Source organism: Oncorhynchus gorbuscha, linkage group LG12 (genome assembly GCF_021184085.1).
Source record: "Oncorhynchus gorbuscha isolate QuinsamMale2020 ecotype Even-year linkage group LG12, OgorEven_v1.0, whole genome shotgun sequence".
NCBI classification, from domain to species: domain Eukaryota; kingdom Metazoa; phylum Chordata; class Actinopteri; order Salmoniformes; family Salmonidae; genus Oncorhynchus; species Oncorhynchus gorbuscha.
Window position 1 is genome coordinate 26265099 of NC_060184.1, and position 16078 is coordinate 26281176.

General features: G+C 42.9%; 1 protein-coding gene across 1 annotated transcript in view; it reads right to left on the reverse strand.

Moving 5' to 3' along the window:
* The window catches only part of LOC123990784 (inositol-trisphosphate 3-kinase B-like), a 58680-nt gene extending 46055 nt beyond the window's left edge, over positions 1-12625 (reverse strand). Inside the window, exons 1-2 of the mRNA XM_046291645.1 lie at positions 12328-12625; positions 9119-10308 (exon numbers count right to left, since the gene is read on the reverse strand). Coding sequence (XP_046147601.1) covers positions 9119-10177 — 1059 coding nt within the window. The 5' untranslated portion in view covers positions 10178-10308; positions 12328-12625. The remainder of the gene's footprint in view (positions 1-9118; positions 10309-12327) is intronic.
* Between the last annotated feature and the right edge of the window lie 3453 nt (positions 12626-16078).

The following is a 16078-nucleotide window of genomic DNA, read 5'->3' on the forward strand; positions in this document are numbered from 1 at the left end:
TTATATTATTGCTGACTGTTTAAGGTCAGTGTTCTTGACCTTTAATTGTACAACAAGGCTTACATTGAAACATTGAAAATAAATCAAGATATATATCGTGAATCGCCCATAAGTTTGAAAACATTGAGATATATTGCCCAGCCCTAACCTGTACTATACTGTAGTAGTAAGATGAGAGGTTGTTTACAGATATACAAGTCAAGGAGGGGCTGTGAATCAAATTCTATGAATCCACTTCAAGGAAGAGAGCATCAAAGCAAATCGCTCTGCTTATTTACTGGAGTTCAACTCGGCATGTCACTGTAGGTCATTGTGTGGCAGGCAGCAGCAGCTAATCACTCTTCAAACACTCAAAATGTATTATATTACTGTACAGCCATATGACCGTATGGTATATCTCTCACCACTCTTCTACTAGATGAAGAATGCATTTACTTAAAGCTGATAACTACTTTCATCTCTAATCCTCAGGTTAAAGGTTCTGTAGAATGTAATAACTATGTGTAATAACTATGTGTAAAGCCTCTGAGAATATGATCTAAACTCATCCGGGCTTTAGTCTTCCCTCAGCACAACAGTAACCATTCAGAGGGCAATCAGACAGACAGACCTAGTCCTGGAGGACAAGGGGTCCTCAATTACATTCAGCAGTGGGCCAATTCTTTGAGCGGATGGTCGGAGGGCCGAAACATCATTCAAAATAATTTGCACACTGCAAATTGACCGCAACAATCCCAATCAGAATAATTTCAAACCTTGATTACATTAGTAGACAGTCACATATGCCACTATATTTATGTGTGGCTGTCACGCCTTGGTCATTGTATCTTGTGTTTTGTTAATTGTTTGGGTAGGCCAGGGTGTGACATGGGTTTATATGTTGTATTTCGTATTGGGGTTTGTATTAATTGGGAGTGTGTATTATTAGGGGTGTGTCTAGTTAGGCTTGGCTGCCTGAGGCGATTCCTAATTGGAGTCAGCTGATTCTCGTTGTCTCGGATTGGGAACCGTATTTAGGCAGCCTGAGTGCGCGTTGTATTTCGTGGGTGATTGTACCTGTCTTAGTGTTAGTCACCAGATAGGCTGTATTAGTTTCACTCGTTTGTTGTTTTTGTATTTTCAGTTATTTCATGTACAGCATTATTCTTCATTAAAAGTCATGAGTAACCTACACGCTGCATTTCGGTCTGACTCTCTACAAACAACAGACGAACTACATTACAGTGGCAATACTTGGGAACAGATATACTCAATTAACAAAACATTGAGCTCATTTCCTGGTGTTTTTACAGTCTTTTATATCCAAGAAAACTTGGGGGGGACAAATAAAATCACCTGCGGGCCAGGCCGCCTTTTGGGGAAATATAGCATGCTAGTTAATGGCAATAGGCCATAAACAACAAGGAAATCCTTTAACAGGCCTCTGCTAAAATCATGCCTTGTCATTACAGTCTTTATTATGCTGATACCCTGAGAGAGGCAGACATGTGGAAACTTGTAAATATCACCCCTAGACTGAAAGCATATGCACACAATAAACTAGACTAGAGGACTCCATGTCCCATTTCTGTTCCACTCTATGCAGGGTAAATGACTTGCTTGCTATGTAATGAGAATTGTTCGATGTACACCAGTTGTGTTTCTTCAATAACAGTGCGAGTTAGGCACACAGTAAGCAAGGGCCAGGGGTAGGATTCATCTAGGTAGACTATACCTGTAGTATACTGTGGTAGTAAGAGGAGAGGTTGTTTACAGATATAAAAGTCAAGTAGGGGCTGTGAATCAACGGCTATGAATCCACTTCAAGGATGAGCGCATCAAAGCAGTATCTCTCTACTTATTTGCTGGAGTTCAACTCGGCATGTCACTGTAGATCATTGTGGCAGGCAGCATCAACTATACAGGGGTTACCTTACCCTTAGGGTATCTAACAGGTTTATCAATTCTAAACACAAGGTTTTTGAGTGAGTGGCAGTTTCTTACAAGCTATTGGCCCTTGTTCTCTCAAACCGTTCATAACACAACTTGCAAATAAATCAACCTGGACTCAGGGTTAGACCTAACATATGAAACATACATCTGTCTCTCCCCCATTTACTATGATATGGTATGTATTAATTTGTGGATGTCCATCATTTCGTATGATATATTACGCATTGCAATTTGTATAGCATGTTATGAATTTGGAATAAATATGATACACTATATATACAAAAGTATGTGGATACCCCTTCAAATTAGTGTATTCGGCTATTTCCGCCGCAATCTCCATAGACAAACATTGGCAGTGGAATGGCCTTACTGAAGAGCTCAGTGACTTTCAACGTGGCACTGTCATATGGTGCCACATTCCAAATAAGTCAGTTCGTCAAATTTCTGCCCTGCTATAGCTGCCCCGGTCAACTGTAAGTGCTGTTATTGTGAAGTGGAAACATCTAGGGGCAACAACGGCTCAGCCACAAAGTGGTAGGCTACACAAGCTCACAGAATGGGACCGCCGAGTGCTGAAGTGCGTAGCACGTAAAAACTGACTGTCCTCGGTTGCAACACTCACTACCGAGTTCCAAACTGCCTCTAGATCAACGTCAGCACAAGAACTGTTTGTTGGGAGCTTCATGAAATGGGTTTCCATAGTCGAGCAGTCGCACACTAGCCTAAAACCACTGTTGCGCAATGCCAGGCTTCGGGTGGATTGGTGTAAAGTTCGCTGCCATTGGACTCTGGAGCAGTGGAAACACGTTCTCTGGAGTGATGAATCACGTTTCACCATCTGGCAGTCTGATGGGTGAATCTGGGTTTGGCTGATATCAGGAAAATGCTACCTGCCCCAATGCATAGTACCAAGTGTAAAGTTTGGTGGAGGAGGAATAATGGTCATGGGCTGTTTTTCATGGTTTGGGCTAGGCCCCTTAGTTCCAGTGAAGGGAAATCTTAACTCTACAGCATACAATGACATTCTAGACGATTCTGTGCTTCCAATTTTGTGGCAAAGGTTTGGGGAAGGCCCTTTCCATGAGAATGCCCCTGTGCATAAAGCGAGATCCATACAGAAATGGTTTGTCAAGATCGGTGTGGAAGAACTTGACTGGCCTGCACAGAGCCCTGACCTCAACTCCATCAAACACCTTTGGGTTAAATTGGAACACCGACTGTGAGCCAGGCCTCATCGCCCAACACCAGTGCCCGACCTCACTAATGAACTTGTGGCAGAATGGAAGTCCCCGCAACATTGTTCCAACATCTAGAGTGGAGGCTGTTATAGCAGCAAAGAAGGGACCAACTCCATATTAATGCCCATGATTTTGGAATGAGATGAGTGTGAGCAGGTGTCCACATACTTTTGGTCATGTAGTGTATGTTACAAATTTCAATTTGTTTGTTTAATGTTAGCTAGGTGGATGATGCTTAGCTAGGCTAGGGGTTAGGGGTTAAGGTTAGGGTTATGAGTTAAGGTTAGAGTTAGGGGAAGGGTTAGCTAACACGCTAGGTAGTTGCAAAGTACAGTAGCTAATTAGCTAAAATGCTAAAGTTGTCCGTGATAAGATTTGAACACGCAACCTTTTTGTTTTTGCCTGAAGTAAGCTTATGTCTCAAGTAACCATACCAAATGTAGCATATCAAAGTCATTTGAGTGTCCTGGATGTATGTTTACCATGTTACATCTAGTCTATGAGACCAGGCTGAATAAGTAGAGAACTGGTAAGGCATCTGCACTTCTAAAAGTTCAGTACAACCGCCAACAAGCCTCTTGAGAAATGCAAATGCCTTTTCTACGTCGACAGAATAAGTTAGTAAACACAAACAGATTAGGAGTTTACTGGTACTTTCCCTACCGTGGCTACGCAACCAGCAAGGCTAAGCTCTCTGCTGTGCATTAGAGTCTGCCTCATATACACTAAAAGACACTTCCTGCCTCATGCATAAGAAAGCAGGTCCCTCCCTCCAGCAGTGCGGCTCTCTCTCAATTCAATTCAATTCAATTCAAGGGGCTTTATTGGCATGGGAAACATATGTTAACATTGCCAAAGCAAATGAAATGGGTAAACAAAAGTGAAATAAACAATAAAAAGTCAATATTACACTCACTCTCTCTCTAACTCTCTCTTGCTCTCTCTCTCTCTCTCTCTGTTTGAAGCCGTCTTGACGTCACATGGTCTCCCAGGCAACAGGGTACCACAGGAGTGCTACTTTTTCCATTGCTTCTGAGCCCTCAAGATCCTTCCCCTAAATTAACTTGGGTTTAGAAAGTTTACCGTTGGATTGAAACCATGACCAAATTGTGTGTGTGTGAAAAGTGTGTGTGTGTTTGAGAAGTGTGTGCGTGTGTATTTTGTTAACTGCAGCCTCATTGACTACCCAGCCCTTTACACTGGTGTGACCAGGAAAAACCAAAGCATCAACAACAACAACAACAACAACAACAAACTGCTAACACAACAGATAAAGCCACATGGGGTTTCCAATGCGAGTCTTCCTTGTGAGTCTGGCCATTTGGATTCTGCCTGGACTTGAACTGAACTTCAATTCATGAAAATCTGTCAGGTACAACAAGAACTGGTCACAGTCCAGGAGAAAAATATCATTTAAATATGTATGTATTCTGGCATGTGAGTAATAGTATTTTTGGCGTCATAATAGAATATTAGCTCAACAGTCAGTCCAACTAATGACTAATGTTATTGCACCACAGTAGAACTATTTTACAACGCTAGAGAAATGCCTGCCTGCAACACAGTGCTGACAACAGCTCCTCTGGGCACTTGTTATTGGGTCTGTTACAACAGGCAACCACAAGCCTTCTGCATCTGCACTGCAGAGAACCTTGTTAGACTTCTACTCTGAGTCGCTCGCTGTAGCACGCAGGGCTCTTTCCTCCTCTGGCCGGCACAGGAAAAGGAGACCACCGTGACATGATTTCACTGTGACATGGTTTCAGTACCCCGACCGAGCCGGTGTCACTATGCCCGGCCACAGCCAAGAGGACCCACCTAATACGACGGCATACAGGCCTAGTGAGCCTGGTAGCAAATCAGTTTGTTCCCCAGCAAAATTCCTCTGTTGTGTTCGTTGTCATGCCAAAATCTACTACAGCTCAATAGCACATGACAAAGGACTTGGCTAAAGCATTAGTTCTGCATCCAGGTTATAAAAAGCAACCTGAATACTTGATTCTATAAACAATAGAGCTATAAAGACCATTTAGTAATAATATATGCCATTTAGCAGACTCTTTGATCCAAAGCAACTTACATTCACTTGTGCGTACATTTTAAATATGGGTGGTCCCAGGAATTGAACCCACTATCCTTGCGTTACAAGCGCCATACTCTACCAACTGAGCCACAGAGGACCACGATGTAAGTAAGTTATAATAAGCCAATATATATTCAACCTTTCAATCATACGCTTCCTTTACTTTTGTTGTTGGGATTAGGAAACCTCATTGGTACAAAGGCAAGTAGACAGCTCCTGTCTTAATAGGAGCTGTTATAATGTCCTAGGTTTGGTGTAGTACGTACTTCAGTAGTTGTCATCATTTTAGTCTAATGTATACTTCTCCGGACCCACGCTGACTACAGAACGGCACTCGAGCCATAGGCCTGAGATGTAGGGAAACTCCCACAGGAGTGACACAACCTGTCCAAATGCACCTCTGTGATTGGGACAGGAAGGGGATAGATGCTAGAACATGTTGACGTGTTTTGAAGAGCTGAGGTTTTCAGTGTGTGAGCGTAAACAAGGATACCTGCCCAGGGACATTCCATTCTGTGATAATCAACCCTATCAAAAGTAAACCAAACCTTAAGGAATGATCTTGTCTTCTGAGGAACATGCTGCCTTTCCCTATTGGACACTGTTCTTCGCTGTCTTCCTGTCTCTCTCTCTCTTTCTCTCTCTCACATGTATAGTACAGAGAGAATACCAGTACATGACAGATGACATCTCTCACTAAGCTTCTGTTTCTTTCTCTAATAGCAAAGCATATTCAATCCTGCCAAGAAAGCCCTAAAAGGTGTGTGTTATCAGGATGTTGTAACATGGTAGCCTCTTTTTAAATGATTACAAACATATTCCTGCTGGATTGCTCTTCCAGGGAACTTTCGGTGAACTTTGATCAAATCATATCAAAATGTATTTGCCATATGCGCCGAATACAACAAGTGCAGACTTTACCCTGAAATGCTTACTTACAAGCTCTTAACTAACAGTGCAGTTCAAGAAAAAGAAAATATTTACCAAGTAGGCTAAAATAAAAAGTAACAGAATAAAAATAACAATAACGAGGCTATATTACAGGTGGGCACCGGTACCGAGTCAGTGTGCAGGGGTACAGGCTAGTTGAGGTAATCGGTACATGTAGGTGGGGCGAAGTGACTATGCACAGGTAACAAACAAACAGCGAGTAACAGCAGTGTACAAGAGGGGAAGGGTCAATGTAAATTGTCCGGTGGCAATTTTTATGAATTGTTCAGCAGTTTAATGGCTTGGGTGTAGAAGCTGTTGAGTTGGGAAGAGAAGTGACGAAGACATCCCAAGGAATGGACAAGGTTCAACTACAACAGTACTGTCCCAAACTAACAATCACATAAACTTTTGAATTTGTCCGAATAAAGAAGATACTATACAGTGATGAACTTGATGAGCAAGAAGAGAGAATACAGGTAACTTCTTCTAATTCAGATCAACAAAATAATGTAGCCCTAGTCCTAGAGGGTCTTGATCTTTTTACACAGTTCTCCTGTTATTTCTCAGTTATCCTGTTATTTACACAGTTATTCTGTTATTTCTCAGTTATCCTGTTATTTACACAGTTATTCTGTTATTTCTCAGTTATCCTGTTATTTACACAGTTATTCTGTTATTTCTCAGTTATCCTGTTATTTACACAGTTATTCTGTTATTTCTCCGTTATCCTGTTATTTACACAGTTATCCTGTTATTTCACAGTTATCCTGTTATTTACACAGTTATCCTGTTATTTACACAGTTCTCCTGTTATTTCACAGTTACCCTGTTATTTACACAGTTATCCTGTTATTTACACCATTATCCTGTTATTTACACCATTATCCTGTTATTTACCCAGTTATCATGTTATTTACAGTTATCCTGTTATTTACACAGTTATCCTGTTATTTACACAGTTATTGTGTTATTTACACCAGTATCCTGTTATTTACACAGTTATCTGGTTATTTACACAGTTATCCTGTTATTTACACAGTTACACCCAGTTAACTTGATCTAATTGTAAAGTAGCATGAATACATTGTAAAGTACAATGAATACATTGTAATGTAGCATGAATACATTGTAATGTAGCATGAATACATTGTAATGTAGCATGAATACATTGTAATGTAGCATGAATACATTGTAAAGTATAATGAATACATTGTAAAGTAGAATGAATACATTGTAAAGTAGTATGAATACACTGTAAAGTAGAATTCAATCTAATAAACCCCTTTCTCCTGTCTACACTCCAGACACCTTATCCACCTATTTGAGCTCACTGCAAGAGATCAGTTACAGATCAGTGTATCATAAAGTGCAAGAAAATATCTCTCATTATTAAGCAGAGGTCTCCTAGGTGATGGTTCTGCCATCACCTAGCTTGCTACATGCATCTTCCCTTTTTCTGAGACGTACACTTTTCTCAGACATGGGCCAGAAATGATAGAGAGAGGGCTGCCTCGCTGTCATGGATACATCAAAGCAAGACATTCCTCTCCAAAGCAAATCCGTTACAGTGTAAACAGCCTTCACAAAACCAGCGCAGTTCCATCCACTTAACTTCAAGGCTATCTTGGCCATCTTGGCCTTGCCGCTCTGCTCTGCATTCACATATTTATTTTGTTTGCTATCGCCAGGCCAGATGGGCACAATGAAGTGTTTTGATTCCGGTGTTTATACCAGACAAGACATCACATGGATCTCCTGGCCACAGGAGGTTGGTGGCACCTTAATGGGGGAGGACAGGCTCGTGGTAATGACTTGGGCGCAATGAGTGGAATGGCATCAAATACATCAATCTAGAGGAGAAAGAAACACACACCTATTTAGGCAAGGTGCTGGCTAGCGGAGTAGAACACTTGAAAAATGAAAGGAGAGCCGCAAACTCTTGGAGCTCAGATGCAATAATTGAATAACCTAATATCCCAAATTTCGACAGACAAGCTGTCTCCATCAGGGCATGGTTTCCATGTGGTTGATGCCATTCCATTCGCTCCGTTCCAGACATTATCATGAGCCGTCCTCCCCTCAGCAGCCTCATGTGCACCTGGAGCACATCCCGTATGTCATGTAGGACCCATTATCTTGCTACTTTAGTCTGCCACTGAAGGCCTGTGTCTGTGTGCTCCAGCTGCATGACGGTAACCAGTGACGCATCTCCGACGTAGAGTCAGAGTCAGACGTAGACAGGCCAAGGAGGTTTCTATAAGATGGCAAATTATCACCGACGGTTTCTGAGGTATATTGCAATTAATGTCTCAGTTCCTCCACCAGTACACACTCACCACTACAAACATTTATTGGTAATAACACTTACGGGAAGCAAATTGCGGTGCATTGTCTTGAATCATTGCCAATCGAGCAGGTGGAAATCATGGCCAAGCAAACTCTTCCAGTAATGTATACCCAGCCCCCTCATTTATAAACAGTGCTTTAAGCCTCCCCTTTGAAGGCCGTTCAACAGCGCTCAGAGTCAAAGTGTCTGAGGCTGACGACGGGGACACAGAAGTACCTTTGTTTGTGAGAATGTCAACCGGTCCTCAGGGAGGATACCGACCGGTTTGTTGCAAGAGCGCCATATGACAAAGAGCTTGGTGAAGAGAGGACCTCTAACGAACTTAAAAGTTCATTTAGAGATGGGAGAGTCGGCCCTAAATGCATGCTCTTAAATGTGGCGAAACAGAATTGTCCAATTATTCCAAAGCTTTCTTAAACATTTGTATTATCAACTTCAGTCCCTATTCCATTGAACAATAAACCAAATGTAAGCCAAATCTCATTCAATGTGAAAGAGAGGTTGAATTGATGACAAAGTAAACAAAGTAAAGTGACAAAGTAAATAATATTTTACTTTGTTCCTTAATGAAAGTGTGTTACTCACAGCTCTCTGCTGGGTGTTGAGGAAGGCAAGTGACAGTCCCTCGGCTCTATCCGGGTCGCTGGAGATGTCATCCTCTGATTCCTCCCAGGAGGAGGAGAAGCCTGTGGAGGAAGCTGAGGAGGAGGATAGCTTCCTCAAGCCTCGGGATGACCCGGGGCTCTGCTGGGGCTCACTGCCCGGATCACAGCCTTCTCCCTGGGCCTCCATCCCGTGGTCGGTGACTATGACGGCTGGGATGGTGGTCCCCACTTCTGGGCAGCTCCACTCCCTGCTGGCCCAGGGTGCTTGTGGCTGGGTTTCCGTTGGCTCTGCTCCTGCCTTTGTCAGGCAGGTCTGGGCCCACTCCACAGGGTGCTCGCTGTTGCTGCCTGCCAAGAAGCTGCCAACCCCCAGTGAACTTGGGGAATAACTGCCTGCTGAACTGTCAGCTTGGGCCCAAGTTCCTGCTGATTTGTTCACAAGCAGACTGCCCTGTTCCGTATTTGGGTCAGTCGTGTTATTTTCCACTCTGCCGTTCCCTGTTACTCCCTCCTCCAAGCAGAGACACCCTTTCCCATTCTGGAGCTCCTTGGAAATGCTTGGAGGGCAGTCTCTCTGTGGGGGGTTAGGGGGAGGCACCTCGGCGGGCTGGCTGGGCTCGGAGAATGGGACTGTTCTGCACGGGGCCCTCAAGATGTGGGCCTCAAACAGACCCACCTTTTTGTTGACCTCCACATTCAGGAGCTCCTGGTGGATCTGCAGGAGCTGCACCGTGCGCTTCACCTCCCAGTTGGGGGCCTCATCATCTCCATTGTTGCTGAGCCGGTGGACGCAGTTGCCCACGATCTCCCCCAAGGTTTCAGGGTGGCGGCAGGGGGAGCGGGCCCTGGGGCTGCTGGGGCCTGGAGAGGAGGGGGAGACGAAGGAGCCCCCAGGGGAGCCAGGAATCAGGCTACCAGGGCTGTAGTAGGTGGAGCGGTTTGGCACATGCAGCACAGGCCTCCCAGTCCGAGGGCTGCTCGCACTCGTCAGATTGTTGCCATTCATCATAATCAGACTGCTCAGGGCATAAGCAGCCATAGTATCAGGCTGGCACTGTCAGTATGGGCTCCCATCTAGCCCTAGTCCTGGTTGCTGCTCTGGTGTCTACCCCCCACCATAGCATTTGGTGGGGTATGTGAGAGGAGAGGTGGAATTCCCTGCTGAATCTTCTACGGAGGAGAGTTGTTGAAGAGGAAAAACAAAACACAGACAGTAAAAGCTTCAATAAAGGCTGTGATTTTATGACTTGCATTTGAATACGAATAACATTTATTTCCCCCACTGGTGCGTGTGGACTTTCACTTTGATCTACAAATATTATCCAGCAAATCCCTCACAAAGGTAGCATTCCTTCCCAAAGCAAGGCGGATAACTTGCCTATTTACAAGATACAAATCAATGTTCCAAGAAATAATCATACGTTTGCTTTTTCTCTAGCTAAGAAAATACCCAGAGTTGAACTCTTTCTACTTAAACTCTACTGTAGATAATGAGACACAAGAATACATTTACTTGTTGCCATTAGTATTAGAGAGAGAAAGCAACAAACCATATCAGTATTCACTGTAATGTATTCACTGTAATGTATTCACTGTACATTTGTTATGTGTGTGGACCCAAGAAAGAGTAATGGGGATCCCTAATGAATAGAAATACCCTGGATCAGAAGCCAGAATAACATCAACCCTGGTGAATGTACGTCACACAAACAAAACATTGACTTAACATTTCAAAATGAGTCCCTATTAACTTTACCACAGAGTTGGGTTTGGGATTTTCCCGTGAATGATGTAGGTTCTAGAACCGTTTGAGTTGCTTTGAAAATGACACACTTCTCCATACAGTAGCTTTTTACACTGACATACCTTGTAGAAAATACTACTGTTCACCTCAAACTGAAATGTCGGTTAACGTGGCATAATTCCTCAATAACAGCAGCAGTGTGGCTCCCCACACAATCCCCCCCAGAGTCCTCACCATCAGCCCACAGCATGGTGAGGGTCTGGAGGCAGAGAAGGGGGGGCCTAGACAGGCAGGAGATGTCAGCCAACATTAAAGTGGACCAAGTAAGAAGAGAAACAGGCATTCACAGGGACACCATTGTGCCTGTGGCCAGGTGCCTGGGCGGGTCAGTTTCTGTCTACCTAGCACCTCTTTTTCCCAGTCAGACCCACACTGCTCAGAGGCAAAGTGACACTTCCAGTATCTATGGAGGGAGTAGCGCCTGTGATGGTTCCCATGAACTCTCCATGCTCGTCAGCACTGACTAACTGAACTCCCTGGCTGTCTTTCTATGACCTTGCATTTCCATCGAAATGAGGGGAAAAAGAGGAAAGGAATAAAACATGGGGACGTGCCAATCAATGATAAGATAAATCGGGTCCATACAACACATGTACTGTGGCGATTGTATTTCATTGGGATATTATCAAACTAATATTCGACGATTTACAAGTTACGTTTGTTGTGATTATATATTTTTCAACTTTGACAATACTTGGTTCACATGGCATAAAGCAAACGCTCTCCAGTACAATAAGCACGTGGTGATCTAACGTTACTCTAGCTGCCATGTGGGTTTTACTGCAAGCTCAATTTGACAATGTTGTTATAACGCATACTGGGATTCAATCATTACCATTATGACATTCTTTAGCGAATCGACTTGAGCTACTCTTAATCTAATAGCAAAAAGAAACCAATAGCAAACGTGCAGAAGTTTATAAGCCTTATGCCAATTAGTAACTATCATTAGTAATATTTTCTCTGACCTTGTTTGAAATAATAACAACACTAATACAAATATGTATTATTATTGTTATCATCATCATCACTATCCCCAGCATCGTCATCATCACCATCATCTGGGCTATATCTTTACAGTTGAAACATTGTTATAACCAAGTAACAACTTACTGATGTTACTCCGATGTGCGCAATTAATACTGTTGTCTTATTTCCTTGTTGCCAATAGCTACGTAGAGTGCCTATAACGTATTTCTTATTCACAATACTATTTTTGTGAACAGTGTAGGTGTAAATAAAGGCTAAAAAGCTTTAATATAAAGAACGTTTAATCTAAATAGATTTTACCCACGCAGCTACATTTTTATTTATGCTGACACCTTGCTTGGAAAATTTGAATGACACTAAACATACTCATTGGAGATGGTAAGTGCAAGTCTTACCTTGTACTAACAGACACCTCGTCCTAATAGGAGTCCTGCTATATCGAACCCGTGGCTGTCCAACCCTCAAAGCCGTTCAGAAAGTCTACAGCACTGAGTGCAATTCAGCGCGATTCAGAACACTAAACATCTCTTAAATTAAGCGGATTTCACATAGCATACAATCTCCTTATTCCCTCACAAGCAAAAGGAAGGCCAGTTCAAGTATAAATAAACGTTTTCTCCCACAGCGTGTCCAAAATACTTGCTCTTATGACCCCTTGACTTCTTCAACCCCTCGCTTTGGCGTAGTACTAGGCCGTTGTTTGCTTAGTGTACTTCAAAAAGCAGGAAGGAAGTAGACGCTTACTTTAATTTCTACGCAACAAGCAGCTTTTCCCTCAATTCTCCAATTGCCTAGCAAAGGATAAAGCTCGATACGCACACAGCCTTGAGTTTTGACTTCAACGACGACTCTGTTGTCTGGACTAGTGTATCTGTTTGGGTCACCACATAATAACACTTCATTGGAGTGACATTTATTCGATAAACCCAGGACAATGCTGATGAACTCTTCTCGTTGGTGATATTATAGGCTAATATCACAAAACATATTTAATATCATGTAGGACCAAACATTTCTGCATGTTTAATTGCATTTATTTTATTCTGCATCGTTTGTAAAGCCACAAACCATGCAACAGGTGGCGTTTTACCTGTCAATATAACGAAATGTTCAAACATTATGGATTAATAATAAATGTTTGATCAAACAGTGTTTTAAATGCTTTATTTGGCTTACTGGTTTTACAGCAACTGTTATATTGAATAAATATTATATAATATAGGCTTACCTACAGTAAATATACTTACAGTAGGCTAAATATTAGCATTTTACAACATGATAACATAATGTCCTGCCTGTGCTCTTACCATATATTTACCATATTGCTTGTATTTGCTTTTGCCTTATGCTTGTGGCTCTAGGGGTAAGTGGTCAAGGTGGTCATTCCTCTAATGGCTCATCAACCAGCTTATCAAATCAGACCATACATTAATTATTCTAGTTTGTCGTTTACATTACATTACATTTAAGTCATTTAGCAGACGCTCTTATCCAGAGCGACTTACAAATTGGTGCATTCACCTTATGACATCCAGTGGGACAGTCACTTAACAATAGTGCATCTAAAACTTAGGGGGGGGGGTGAGAGGGATTACTTATCCTATCCTAGGTATTCCTTAAAGAGGTGGGGTTTTAGGTGTCTCCGGAAGGTGGTGATTGACTCCGCTGTCCTGGCGTCGTGAGGGAGTTTGTTCCACCATTGGGGGGGCCAGGGCAGCGAACAGTTTTGACTGGGCTGAGCGGGAGCTGTACTTCCTCAGTGGTAGGGAGGCGAGCAGGCCAGAGGTGGATGAACGCAGTGCCCTTGTTTGGGTGTAGGGCCTGATCAGAGCCTGGAGGTACTGAGGTGCCGTTCCCCTCACAGCTCCGTAGGCAAGCACCATGGTCTTGTAGCGGATGCGAGCTTCAACTGGAAGCCAGTGGAGAGAACGGAGGAGCGGGGTGACGTGAGAGAACTTGGGAAGGTTGAACACCAGACGGGCTGCGGCGTTCTGGATGAGTTGAAGGGGTTTAATGGCACAGGCAGGGAGCCCAGCCAACAGCGAGTTGCAGTAATCCAGACGGGAGATGACAAGTGCCTGGATTAGGACCTGCGCCGCTTCCTGTGTGAGGCAGGGTCGTACTCTGCGGATGTTGTAGAGCATGAACCTACAGGAACGGGCCACCGCCTTGATGTTGGTTGAGAACGACAGGGTGTTGTCCAGGATCACGCCAAGGTTCTTGGCGCTCTGGGAGGAGGACACAATGGAGTTGTCAACCGTGATGGCGAGATCATGGAACGGGCAGTCCTTCCCCGGGAGGAAGAGCAGCTCCGTCTTGCCGAGGTTCAGCTTGAGGTGGTGATCCGTCATCCACACTGATATGTCTGCCAGACATGCAGAGATGCGATTCGCCACCTGGTCATCAGAAGGGGGAAAGGAGAAGATTAATTGTGTGTCGTCTGCATAGCAATGATAAGAGAGACCATGTGAGGTTATGACAGAGCCAAGTGACTTGGTGTATAGCGAGAATAGGAGAGGGCCAAGTTGTCGTGTAGGCAAGTTGTTTAAATGTCTCAATTGTACTTAGAAAAATGGATCATTCATAATTATGTATTTTACTCATATGATATCAATGACCATTTTAACCTTTTTGAAAGCAACTGTAGTAGCCTACCACACAAGGTACATTGTGCACAATGTGTGTGAACAGATCTTTGTAAAATGCAATCAGCCATTTGCTGTTAAGCTGTCATTACTCACCCACGGAAATTCTACCCCATGACTTTGTAGATTAGCAGCCAAACAAATGATAATTTCATAGAATGAAAAGAAGTGTGTCAGCTGGCAGAATAAACTGGAAGGAAGATACAGTACAACACTAGTGGCCTTTCTGATTTGAATGGGCCCGGCAGCCTGATAGGCTGTATGAACATCTATATTTCATCCCTTATGATTTCAGACCAGGTTAAGTCATTGTGGCTGTGAAATAAACATGATTGCCTCATGTTTGACTATATTAGTGTCTGTTTATGCACAATGTCCAGCTTGCAGCCCCACACAACTCTGACACTTTTATGAAGTTACTAAGGAGATAACTTTTACACACGCTTTAGACACATAGTCACAGATCTACTGTGGTGTATACTTCATCAGAACAACATAAAAATAGACATTTCTGATGCCAAGAAAGTCAGATTGTATTAAACCACAGCACATAAACACTGGAAAAAAGTGTGGAACGATGAATTTTGATGTAAATGTTTGCATATGCACATGTGTGTGATGTGAATGTTTACAGATGCACGTGTGTGTGTGTGTGTGTGTGTGTGTGTGTGTGTGTGTGTGTGTGTGTGTGTGTGTGTGTGTGTGTGTGTGTGTGTGTGTGTGTGTGTGTGTGTGTGTGTGTGTGTGTGTGTGTGTGTGTGTGTGTGTGTGTGTGTATGCACCTTACAAATGGTCATAAACATGAAATTAACTTTCTGATGTGTGCATCTGTCATATACAGACATCACATCATGTGACCTTTCTATGCCCCATAAGGAGGGTATCATAAGGTGAACTTTGAGACAATAGCCCTCTGTGTCAACAAAGACCATATGGAAAGCCATGGCTGCAGGGCACTACCCAGATCTGTTGTTGACTGAGGTAGAGAAAAACAATCTATATCTGTCCCTGACCTATGCAGATGTTGGTGGTCATCATTTGTCAAATATCAGATAATGTGCACTGTGCATGGTCTCTCTTTGAACTATTAACAATACATGTTATGGAGGCTGACTTTATCCTGTGATTGATCAAATAAAGAAAATAAATGCCAGAGTGGAGAGGGCTTGTAATTCAATTTTTCAACTGCCTGAATGATAGCCATATTGATGATAAGACATTCTATAGATCAACAACAGATTATGGTTCATGAAGCTGTTATGGCTACTGCATCAAGAAAGATTCAGATGATGAACTCTATAAATAGACTAGATACAAATATGAACTGAATGAAAACGTGTAGTCCAATTCCCGAAATTCTTCAACAGTTATTGTTCTCGCAACTATATTTTACAAAGGTAATGTAATTTTCCCGTCACGTACGCCATCTCTTGACTGATATTGGTACAGCAAATGTGTTAACGTTATTGGAAGAGGAAAACTTTCGAAAAACCACCAGCAG